The sequence below is a fragment of the Alligator sinensis genome, unplaced genomic scaffold (genome assembly GCF_000455745.1).
Source record: "Alligator sinensis unplaced genomic scaffold, ASM45574v1 scaffold288_1, whole genome shotgun sequence".
Classification (NCBI taxonomy): Eukaryota; Metazoa; Chordata; order Crocodylia; family Alligatoridae; genus Alligator; species Alligator sinensis.
This window is the reverse complement of record NW_005841876.1, coordinates 2171284-2182990: the sequence shown is the minus strand read 5'-3', so window position 1 is coordinate 2182990 and position 11707 is coordinate 2171284. Positions and strand designations below refer to the sequence as shown.

The window sequence follows — 11707 nt, the reverse complement described above, 5'->3', positions numbered from 1 at the left end:
CATCATTGACCACAAGATGAACATGAGCCTGCAGTGCGATGCTGCGGCTAGTAAAGCGACCAAAACGCTGGCTTGCATCCATAGATGCTTCTCAAGCAAATCCCGGGTGTGGCAGTCACGTGGCAAGGCCGGAAGGCCGGGCTGTGGCCAGCAGCCCGAAATGGCGGGCGGGAACTTTTTGACCGATGGAGAGGAACTAGGCACCGAAGCGTATTGGTCGAACAAATCGATTGCTTTACTTACACCGCTGATGGTCACAGTGCAGGACGAAAACTGATTTGAATTACAGTTGCAAACAGGTACAGGGTTCGTTAGGTCAGTCTGCAGAGGTGTTCGGGCAGAAGTATTTGGGTCGGCAGTCGTCGGTTTACCTCTAAATTTTGGGTCAGAGTGGCGGGAACTTTTTTCTAAACTGTAATTTTCCACTACTGTAGCATTTGGTTACTGAGTTCAGGCATAGCGGAATTTTCCTCCATGACCTAGTTACTGCCACCAGAATGACTGACAGCAAAACTATGCCATATGTATCGAACCCATGGAATTTTCCTCTGTGCCATGTCATTTCTCCTCTGTGCTATAGGCATCTAATTAATGGGTTCTGACACCGGGACGTCATTCTCCCCTTGTACTCGGCCTTAGTCAGGCCGCAGCTGGAGTACTGCGTCCAGTTTTGGGCTCCACAGTTCAAAAAGGATGTGGAGAAGCTTGAGACAGTCCAGAGGAGAGCCACGCGCATGATCAGAGGTCAGGGAAGCAGACCCTACGATGACAGGCTGAGAGCCCTGGGGCTCCTTAGCCTGGAAAAGCGCAGGCTCAGGGGTGATCTGATGGCCACCTATAAGTTTATCAGGGGTGACCACCAGTATCTGGGGGAACGTTTGTTCACCAGAGCGCCCCAAAGGATGACGACTAGGTCGAATGGTCATAAACTACTACAAGACCGTTTCAGGCTGGACATAAGGAAGAATTTCTTTACTGTCCGAGCCCCCCAAGGTCTGGAACAGCCTGCCACCAGAGGTGGTTCAAGCACCTACACTGAACACCTTCAAGAGCAAACTGGATGCTCATCTTGCTGGGATCCTATGAACCCGGCTGACTTCCTGCCCTTTGGGCAGGGGGCTGGACTCGATCTTCCGAGGTCCCTTCCAGCCCTAATGTCTATGAAATCTATACTTTCATCCGCTACTGAACCGGCATTCAGAAAAGGCAACAATTTTATCCCGTATAATTAGGGATCTAGTCAAATCTCGATTGCGCAGATTTTGCCCGATTTCACAATTTCTGCGATCTCCTCAGAAAAGAAAGCCAATCCTCCTCACTGCCCCAAAAATGATTACTAAAATTAAATACTGGCTCCCTAGTGGGAGCTAACAGTTCTCCACGCAGCATGGCATGAAAGGGGCTGCCAGCACAAAGGCGAGCAGGAAAAGCGGCTAACACCCCTACCCCTCACCGCTGATTTGCTGAGAGGGCTCCCTGTCATGTGCCACCACCCCTCTCTACCAATCAGCAACAAGAGACAGAGACATACAACAGACAGCTCAGCAAAGGACAGCACCATACAACAGACATCCCTTTCCAATCAGTGGCAGGTCCACTGTAAGCCCATGAAAATGGAGGCTAGCCCCACCATCTGCCTGCTAAACTGGCCAACCACTTCTTCCAGTTGAGTAGACCCGTCCATATAATCCAATATTTTTCAACACTTTCTTCCAACTCTTTTCCTCTTTTGCAATAAATCCCACTGGTACTGCACGCAAGTAGTGCTATAAGATCAGATCCAAACAGTGTCTGATATTGGACTGTACTCTGATGGCTAAATTTAACTCAAAGATCAAATTAGTACACCTTTTGCATTTTCTAAAACTTTTCCCAAATGTAAGGAATTAAGCATAAAAGTATGTCTTTATTTTGTATTACTCAAGTTTGTCATAAACATAGGCTATAAACAGACTGAAGAGATGTGTTTAATCAAATCCAACCTTCAGTAAATGCATTGCAGAATCCCTCAAAGCAGTACAAACTGATAATGCACGTAGTTCTCAGTGCAAAGAATAGCCAAGGTAAAGGCAGCTGGAGCATTTTCAATTAATCTCTCTTCTTAAATGTGTTTGTTTGTTGATGCCAAACTAGTCAGTAAAAATGAATCAGTGTGACAGGAAAATTTGAGGCTTATGCTGAGGACTGGTCACAAAAGACATCCTAATCAAAAACTTGACCATTCTAATTAGGTGGAGAGGCAGAGGAAAAAATAGTTCAAACACATACACATGCACAATTCAAAAATCCTACTTTTGGGGGCAGAGGAGTTGGAGAGAAACTTCTGAAATATTTATTTTAATGGGAAACAAACACATACAAAACTTCAAAAGGTTTATTGTTCTCCAGACAGCTCAAATCCAAACCTTACCACAAATAATTTGGAGTGTGACTACTTTAGTTCATTTGCTCTCCATCAATCACTTTTCATATACACTTTTAAGACAACATTTCTAAACATAGGAAAAATAACAATAAGAAATTGACTGTTATGTTCTAATCTCAGGTTCTACAGCAGTTCCTAATGAGAAGATGCCAATCAAAAGCATTATCTGTGCCTACAGATGTGTAGGTAGGCTGCTCTGATGTACTATAATTAATCAAGTCTGCTCCAACATGCTGTAATCAAGTCTGCTACAGTGTGCTAACAAGCGTGCTCCAGCAGCCTCCACATCTTGTGCATCAGTGTCTCCTCCCAACCCCTTCAAAATGGTGGCAGGGGTGCTTTAAGTAAAGCTCATTGAATGAGCTTTAGTTAAAAGTGCTCCTGCTGCCATTTTGAAGCATGGGGACACTAATACATGAGACACTGAGGGCGCTTTAATTAGTGTGGCTCTCAGAGCCACACTAATTAAAGCACCCCCACTCCCAGAGAACATGTAAAAACAGCCTGTGTGTTTACTCAAAACGCTTTATTTCTGTATTATATGCAGAGAACAAAATGTTCAGAGAACTGACCAGATATTAGATAATCATAAATAAAAATAGAAGAAAAAGAACAGGATATTTCATGAACTGACAGTTGGTGCAGTAGTAACTTTTTAAAAAGTTGGAGAAAGCCTAGAGAGTTCTCCAGGAAATCTGAGTGGTAAGCAGTACAAATCAACCTGAGACACCACCAAGTTCAGAAATCTGTAGTTCTAGGCAGAAGAAGCAAGAGATGTAACTAAATGTATTTATGTCAAAACAGTGATTGTCTACATATGCACTCCTTTCTCTCTCAATTTCTTGAACGATGCACTTAATGCAGTTAATCTGAAAAAAGGTATATTAATCATTCATAAGCATTACACATTTATATGGCAAGGACAAGTCCGTAATTCATTAGCATTAGGAAATATACCAAGTTATTTCCATCTATATTTGAAAGCAAAGAATTACAAAGAAAAAAACAACTTACCATTTGACTTTATTTCTCGTACATAGTTACTTGGAAACCATCCTGTTTTGCCATTGTGAGTCCCTTCCCACCAGCCTCCTTCTTCTACTCTTGTAACATGAATAATATCTCCTTTTGAAAATGAAAGTTCATCTTCATTTGTCTGTTGAAAATTAAATTTTGCTCTCACCACCAGTTGATGGTTGCTGTTATCGGTCATGTCCTAATAAGTGAAAATATAAATAAAAGACAAAAATCAGACATATAGTGAAGTTAAAGTTGCATTAATCAACGTTTGTTTTTACAAGTTCTAATAAAATAAACTCCATGTTCACCCCAAAATGCAAGAACTGATTTATCTGATCATATTTCTATGATTTATATCCATCAACCTAGACCAGCATTTCTCAACCCATGGGTCATGACCAAGAAGTAGATTGCAAGAATATATGAAAGGGTCACAAACAACTTTAAAAATGGATTCTCCTTTAAAGGAGAAAAATATGGGAAACTGTATGTTTCCCCTTGCAGGCTGGCAGAGTTCCAGCCTGCAAAGGGCTGCTTGGGGGTGGAGGGCAATCAGGCAGGGGGTGCCATATGCATGTGCACATACATACTTGCACATGGCAGCCACACAGCATGGAGAACAGCTCCTACAGTTCCCCACAGGTAAGCCTATGGGGCAAGGGGAGAGGCACAGGTGATGTGTTGGGGGAGGAATGGCAGGGACACGTGCTCCCCTAGATTTGTGCACTCACAGCAGACACGGGACTGCAGTCTGACTGGACTGGCACAGGCAGGAGCTGCCTCCGCAGCCCAAAGGGCAGGACCCAGAGTGGCAGAGTGGGCCAGTGAGACTCATTGCTGCTGTCACCGCGATCCCTGTGCCAGCTGCGCTGCCAGCAGCATGAGGAGTAATGGATTGGGAGGGGGCAGAGGCTGCACTTCCCTCACCTCCCCCACTGCCAGCTGCTCATATGAAAGACTGCAGCTCTACCCTACCACTATGGCCTGGCTCCCACTGCCACTTCCACTCCCCTCAGGCCACAGCTCTACCTCAGGAGGTGGGGTGGCAGGCAGCATGGTGGCCTGAGAGGAGTGGTGGTGGAAGCTGGGCCATAGCAATGGGGTAGAGCCATAGCACAGCACCCAAGCGGCTGGTGGTGCCCTCTCCTCCCCCCGACCCAATCTATTACTTGTCAAGCTGCTGGCAGCGTGGCTGGCATAGGGGTCCCCAGTAGTGGCGGCAACAACAACTAGCCTTGCCGTCCAGAAAAGAGAAGGCAGCTTGAGAGCGAGTGGCACCGGCAGAGCTGGTGTGTGGTACTGTTTTCTATTTAAACTATTTACTGGGTCGAGACGGGTCAATGTTTGCAAATGGGTCCTGGTACAAAAAAGGTTGAGAACCACTGACCTAGAGACTGCTTTATTCCAGTCAGACCCCTGTGAATCAGGCAGGGCCAATACAGCTAAAATGAGAATAAACTTCTGTTCTCCAAAGCCTCAGTTCTCCATAAATAGCAGAAGTGGTAGCTGCCAAAGGCAGTTTTGAAGAAACTAACAGCTTTACATAAATGTTTTTTTCCAAGACAGATTCTGGATTTGGGAGACAGGGATGATGGGGGACAGGGGAGAAGGAACCAGAAACCTAATGCTGGATCTGTATCAGAGCTTGCAGTTCAAACTTCATCCTGTAAATGGTTCGTATTAGACAATTCTGCTCTGAACAGGCTGGACTAGACAGTGACTAAGTTGAGGAAAATCATGGCAATCCTGCCAAAAAACAAAACAAAAAAACAAACAAAAAACCCACGTTTCATGAAAATAGACTTTGGCTCCTTAGAGGTGTTAAAAAAACCCCAAAGAACAGCACTTTAAACTCAGCACGTTCCCACATTGAGCCCATCGCATGCCCAGACAAGGCATCACATTAGCTGGACCCAGCTCACCCAACATCTATATAGATCAGGCACTTTAGTGGGGCTTTTTTTGTGCTTTTAACTAATAGCTGACTGAATTAGCTTTAGATAAAAGTGCCAAAAAGCCCACTGAAGTGCCTGATCTATACAGATGCTGCAGAGCCAAATCACACTAACGCACAGCTTCTTCTGGTAAAGTGCAGGTTTGATTTTATTTTGTTTTTTTAACGTCTGTAAGCAGCCTTTGATAACACACATTTTCTCCAAATGTAAGAGTAGTAGTTGCAAATGTATTTTTGAACAGCCATAGTGTGTTTGACTGCATTAGGAGTCTGTAAGGAAGATTATATAATATGCTAGACAGCCAAACATTAGATGCTTAGGACGATAAATTCTTGGGATGTCTCCTTTGATTATTTTTTTCCCTTCCATTGTCTGAGGATATGGGGGGAAAACAATCCTCCCTGTCATTTTTTCTGCATAATGGAACAGTATCTTCAGCAGCTTGGATACAATAGTCTTGGAATCTTAGTTTAAGAATCAGTTGCAGTAACATTTTTGCTTCTGAAGATGTTTGTAATTCTTATTGGGTCTGTTATATGTTCAACCAAGCGTCTTACATTAAGATCAGGGCTGACTGTTCACCTTGCCATTTTATTTGCATCTTGTTTCCTTTGAAGCATCTAACAGCAAAGGTGCTGTGCAACTTGAAATCCGACTATAGGAGAATACCCTGGCTGAACCATGTCAATCATTTCTGTATTGTGTTACATGAAAAATGATGATAAAGTGAGCATAAATGGGTCCAACTGCCAAATTCATGTCTTTTCCTTTAAGCTGTTGAGTGTAATTACTGAGTGAGCCATGCCATTGATGTGGTTGAATACTGAAAAAGTACTCTTAAAATGAAACCAATTTGTTAGAAGCTTGACATCCAAAACTGAAAGAAAACTTATTGAAACTACAATTTGGACCAACTGCTTAAACCAGTGATGGTCAAATTTTTAGCTCAGTGGGCCGGATGAGTGGCCCCACACTGCTCTGAGCACCCTGGGACTGGGCCCCCCACACCAGCCTCCCAGTGCAATTTAACCCACAGGGTCACACTATCCAGCCTGTGGGGCTCCTACAGTACAAGTCTAGAAACTTGGCAGCAGGGGAGTGGCAATTACCACTGCTACCCTGCCACCAAATTTTTTAACGGGGCCGGGGGAAGAAACGCACACGCGCAGCAGCACAAAAAGATGGGGGTTGGAGAGGGAGACCTGAAGGCTGGATGGCACAGCTCTGTGGGCCAAAGGATCCTCAAACCTCAGCATATGCTCTCCTATAAATCAGAGGTGAATGCTTTATGCAAGGGCACATCTCATCTTAAAATAATTACTTGCACTTCTTATGAAATTATAAAAAGCCTTTACATAAATTGACAAGGTCTACATCCATCTTTAGAAAAAACTATTTATTTTCATAACTCTATTCAACTGCTTATTTCGTATGACTTACGGAGGTAAATTCATATACATTATACAGCATTTAGTATTAACTACACACTAAGCTAACCACCTGTGGTACCTCAGTTAGAATGAAAATCAGCCACTTCATAGGTCTGATGCAAATAAAACCTAAAAAACAAAATGCACTTCCACCTTTACGTAGAATTAGGTTACCAGATATACTGACCAGCTAAAAAGTATTAAATCCTAGTAAACCAACTCCTCTTCCAAAGCTAAACATAAGTCTACCCACTTTTTGCATTTTAACGTTCATAGAAAGTTGCTTATATCTTATTAGTCATTCACTTCTCCACATTCAGAAATTACTTTATTTACCCCACATTCAGAAATTACTTTATTTACCCTACCTGCTAGGGGTGCGTTGATTAAGGTTTTTTGGGCCAATACCAATGGACAATATGCAGCCCAGCAGCTTGGACAGCAGCGTCCGGCTGGTAAGTCTGCTGGGGGTGAGGGGGAAGGCACTGCACAGCTGAGGTAGGGTAAAGGACGGAGCCCAGTCCAGCCCAGCCCAGCCCCCTGCCAGGAAGAGCCTGACACCACGCCATGGGTGTACTGATTTACACCCATTTTTCCATTCAAATCCCTGTTAACAAGCACAAGTGGGGAATGGCCCATTCCCCACTCATGCCCGTTAACAGGGATTTGAACAGAAAAATGTGCGGTGCTGGTTACCTGAAGCAAGCGTTTCTGGCCGAACGTAAGAGAGGCAGTGGCAGCGGTCGCATGCAGAGCAGGGAGGTGGGAGGGTGGCAGTGGCTGTGGGGGGACTGGGGGAGGGTGGCTGGAGCCACTGCCTGGGGGCACAGGGCTCCCAGCTCTGACCCTAGGTGGGGTAGGTCCAAGCTGCACCCCAGCGGCTCCAGCTTCAGCCCTGCCCCGGGCGCTGGGAGCCCTGCTGGGGGGGGGCCAGGCAGGAGAGCCTGGCCCCACTCCCTGTGGCGGGCACTGCAACCAGCTGCTCTGTGTGGGCCCGCAGGGCTGGACCCACTGCCTCAGGGCGCAGGGCTCCCAGCTCTGGCCCTGGGTGGGGCAGGACGTGCCAGTACTGGGGTCGGGTTCCCCCTGCCACATCCAGGCACGCGCCACTCCTCCCTCCTCACAAATGCCAAGGCAACCCAGCAGCAGGCTGCTGAAGCAGGGGAGAGGGGCACGAACAGTCAGGGAAGGAAGGAAGGAAGGACCCAGTGCCATGTGCTTGCTGCTGCTGATCCAGGGGCACGTGCCGGGGGCGGGGAGAAACGACACGTAGCCGCAAGAGCTGTGCCTCCCCGCCCCGCACCCACTGACAGCTCCTCCTGCTTTGCTCCTTGCTGCAGCCCCAGGAGCGGCCAATGGGCTGTGCTGCACCCCTCCCCCTGCCCCTTCCGTAGTCCCAGCTTCGCTCCCTCCATCACTGCCAATTTCCCCCTCTTCCCCGATTTACACTCTTTTTTTCTCCTTTTCTTCCTTTTATCCCAATTTCATCCCGGTTTTTGTTTCAAAGATAAATCCTGAAAAATTCCGCCCCCCCACTTTTTTTTTTTTTAATAAAAACTAAAAATGCGGACCACTGCATAAGTAACCAGTTCAAACTGCCTAAAATGAATACTATTACAGTACCTGGCCACTGGGTGGCAGAGAGACAGTTCGCTTTGAGCAAACTGCTCTTGGGAACAAAGCTGACTCAAGGAGCAGACATACAACCGCTATACCAATGCAAATAGAAACTACACTGGTTTACAATTATCCTTCACTTTTTAAGATGGAACTTCACTCTGAAGTAGAGTAAATTTATACCAGTATAGAGCTGTGTGGCAATTCCAAAGTTAATGTTGTGTGCCTGAACCTGTAGTCTATACGTAGGCAGATAAAATTACAGGAACTACAAGATGACTATAGGATCTTTCAAATGGACAATGCCAATTTGAGTGGTTTTTCTTTTTGTGAAGTCAGGTGTCTATTAAGGGAACCAACTATACAAAGAGCTCATGAGGAGAGAAAGGTTTCAACCATTAAACTTCTGAAAAAATTGTTTTTCTAAGGCTTTTCAATGTTTCAGGTACCTCTTGTTAATTCCACAGGATAAAAGAGGTAGATACAATTCTATAAAGGGTAGCTAGAGTTTTAGATCTCTGGAAAGAAGATTAAGGATGAGACAGGTGTCGGAAGAGAAAGCTTCAGCAGACATTTCACGTACCACAGAAGAGAATCCATAATTACCCTCCTTCAAGTGTAAATTACAAGACAATTATAAAAGAGTCTTAGCCTCTCCCATCAAAGCTTTCCTCTGCTAAAATTAGTCTCTTTGTTTACAAGGTGACTCAGCAGGTAGACAGCAGGTCATCCAGTCTGTCATTTTTCACAAGTCTCCATTTTCTCTCCAACACAAAACAGCTGTAGTAGTTAACACTGAACACTACAAGCATCTCCTCCAAAAAATAGCTTGTATTTCCTTCCATAAGCCATATCAATTTTCATAACAAAACTTCAATAATTAGGAATCATACAGCTAGAATTTCACTGGGGAGGGAAGGGCGTTTGCCACAGATATTTCCAAAAGAAGTACTGAGAAAACTGTATCTAATTATTCAGTTTCCTTTTCTGTCCCCCTTTTTCAAGAGGGAGATTCTGGACTATATACTGACTAAAGACTGTTGAAAGACAAGACTGAAAAACTCCACTGCTCATAAGCCTGTGAAGCGTACATACATAATTGCACACACTGTCACAGCAATGATTCTAGTTATTTCTGAGGAAACACTTATTTACAAGTGCAGGCCACCATTCTTTTAGCTAAGCAGAAACTTAAAAGGACAGTGCTATGAGGCAGACTCTACGAGAAATTCCCAGCGCCCTGCTCTGCCTCCAGAATAGAGTAAGAGAACCTTTCAAGGTGGCTCTGTGCCCGCAGAAGACTCAAAGTGGGGCTGGCAGTTTCATTAGACAAGATAAAAAAACATGTCTTTCAACAGAGGCTTATTTACTTTAGAAAAGGAAAAGGAAAAAAATCCAGATATATTTATAAAGGCAACAGGAATTATTAGCATCACAACAGAAATACTGAAATACACCAATACAGAAATAGCCAAAAGTTGACAGAAGACTGTCTCCCTTGAGCAGCAAAAAACAAGCACAACACAGAAGTAGCAAAAAGGCTTTAGGTTACAGGTATGAGAGAGACAACAACAAAACTGTCACCTTTTGGTACATCATTTCAATCCAAACGTGTAGATAAAAATGCAAACAATTTGGTTTCGTCAGAACTTACCAGACTTCGATATTGTCCCTGAAAGAGTTTTGAAGTTCTACTGTGTAAAGACTGGGATCCAAGAGAGTCAAAGGATTTTATCCGATGAGATGAGGGTCGTGCACATACGGAATCACTTCCTAGCCCAATGTCTGAAAAGAGGGCAGTAAATACAAAATTTTAGAAATCACACACGCATCTCTCCACAATAAGGGCAAACTTGGTTGCCTAAGAAATATCTCTAGGACTCATGGGTGCACAATACTTCTGAATAAAAATTTATCTAGAACACGTCTGCCTAAAAATCAATTGAGTGCTTTGAGCTAGGCAAATTAAGTTTGAAAATCTTGACTCTGGGGGAAGAGGTAGGACATCCAATCCGATGCTCCTAAACAGCCACCACAGCATACATGTTATCACCGACGTCAACAAGAATTTGATTTAGTTACCCTGTTACAGTGGCGCTCAACCTCTACCCACATGGCTCCCCACTGGTCTGGAAATTTGTTGATGGGAGAGAGGTGGCAGTTAATCCCGTCATCATTCCCCCACTGCCAAACTTCCAAGCCCCAAAGGCCATCAGGCCCATGGACCAGACTGGACTTTCCAGAAGAAATTCACGTACACTACTTGCCAGCATGTGCACACCTGTTTGACCTTCTTCCAGTCAATTAAAACTTTCCACTAGTTCTTTTTTCTACATCTCTCTCATCCTTCTTTTTCCTGCAAAGATGTAGTTTTTTCAACTGACTACCTCACCTATTTCTCTTCCAAATGATACAAACAATTAAAATCTCTCATCCCTGGGAATAGCACCACACACAACTTCTACAGCTTGCGGATGAACAGTATTTGATCACTATATGTTCCAGTTCCCTCAACCATTTGAGAGTTTTCCTAATACTTATCCCATATTAACAACTTAAAGTCTTTTGGCAAGTTCATAAATTTGGATAATATATCTCTGTAAAATCACAGAACAGCAGAGTTGGAAGGGATCACAGGAGGTCACCTGGTCCAACCTCCTGTTAAAGAGCACACTGTTGATTTGTATATGGTTTTCCAGGTGCTTTTCTGTAGTACTGCAGCCTAAGCAGACATTCCCCATTCTGTATTTGTACAAGAGATTGTTCCATCCCAAATGCAGGACTATGCATTTGTCCTTGCTGAATTTTACCTGGTTGATTGTAGACCATTTCTTCAGTCCATTCAGGTCATTCTGGAAGCCAGATCTAACCTCCAGAGCAGGATTGGGCAAAATACAGTCCATGGGCTAGGTCCAGCCCACCAACTGATTGCGTCTAGTCCACAGATGAATGGCTGCCAACTCATGGGATCTGGCCCACAGGCAGCTGGCAGCTCCAGGCACCACGTAGTGCCAGGCAGGCAAGCAGGACTATTTCCACTGCACCGGATGGGAGGGCAGGACTGCTTCTCCCCACTTTGGATGGCAGTGTCAGCTGTGGACCCAGCTGGTGCTCCACTCCCCACCTGGAACCTGCTGGGCAGATCCACAAGTAATGCTAGTGCCTGCCCAGGGATAAGCTGTGGACTGGTCCAGGGGAGAGGTGGCCCTCAAAAAGGACACCAATACTCATTAAGTGGCACTCCAGACAAAGTAACTGCT

The 11707-nt window shown here is 44.7% G+C and overlaps 1 protein-coding gene across 8 annotated transcripts in view; it reads right to left on the bottom strand.

Moving 5' to 3' along the window:
* ARHGEF7 (Rho guanine nucleotide exchange factor 7) overlaps positions 1 to 11707 on the bottom strand; it is a 158569-nt gene that overhangs the window by 97298 nt on the left and 49564 nt on the right. For all 8 annotated transcript variants that reach the window (XM_014527885.2, XM_025196093.1, XM_025196095.1 and 5 more), the window contains 2 exons: positions 10102 to 10232; positions 3440 to 3641 (listed from right to left, as the gene is read on the bottom strand). In XM_014527885.2, the coding sequence (XP_014383371.1) occupies positions 3440 to 3638 (199 nt within the window). In that variant the 5' untranslated portion in view covers positions 3639 to 3641; positions 10102 to 10232. The remainder of the gene's footprint in view (positions 1 to 3439; positions 3642 to 10101; positions 10233 to 11707) is intronic.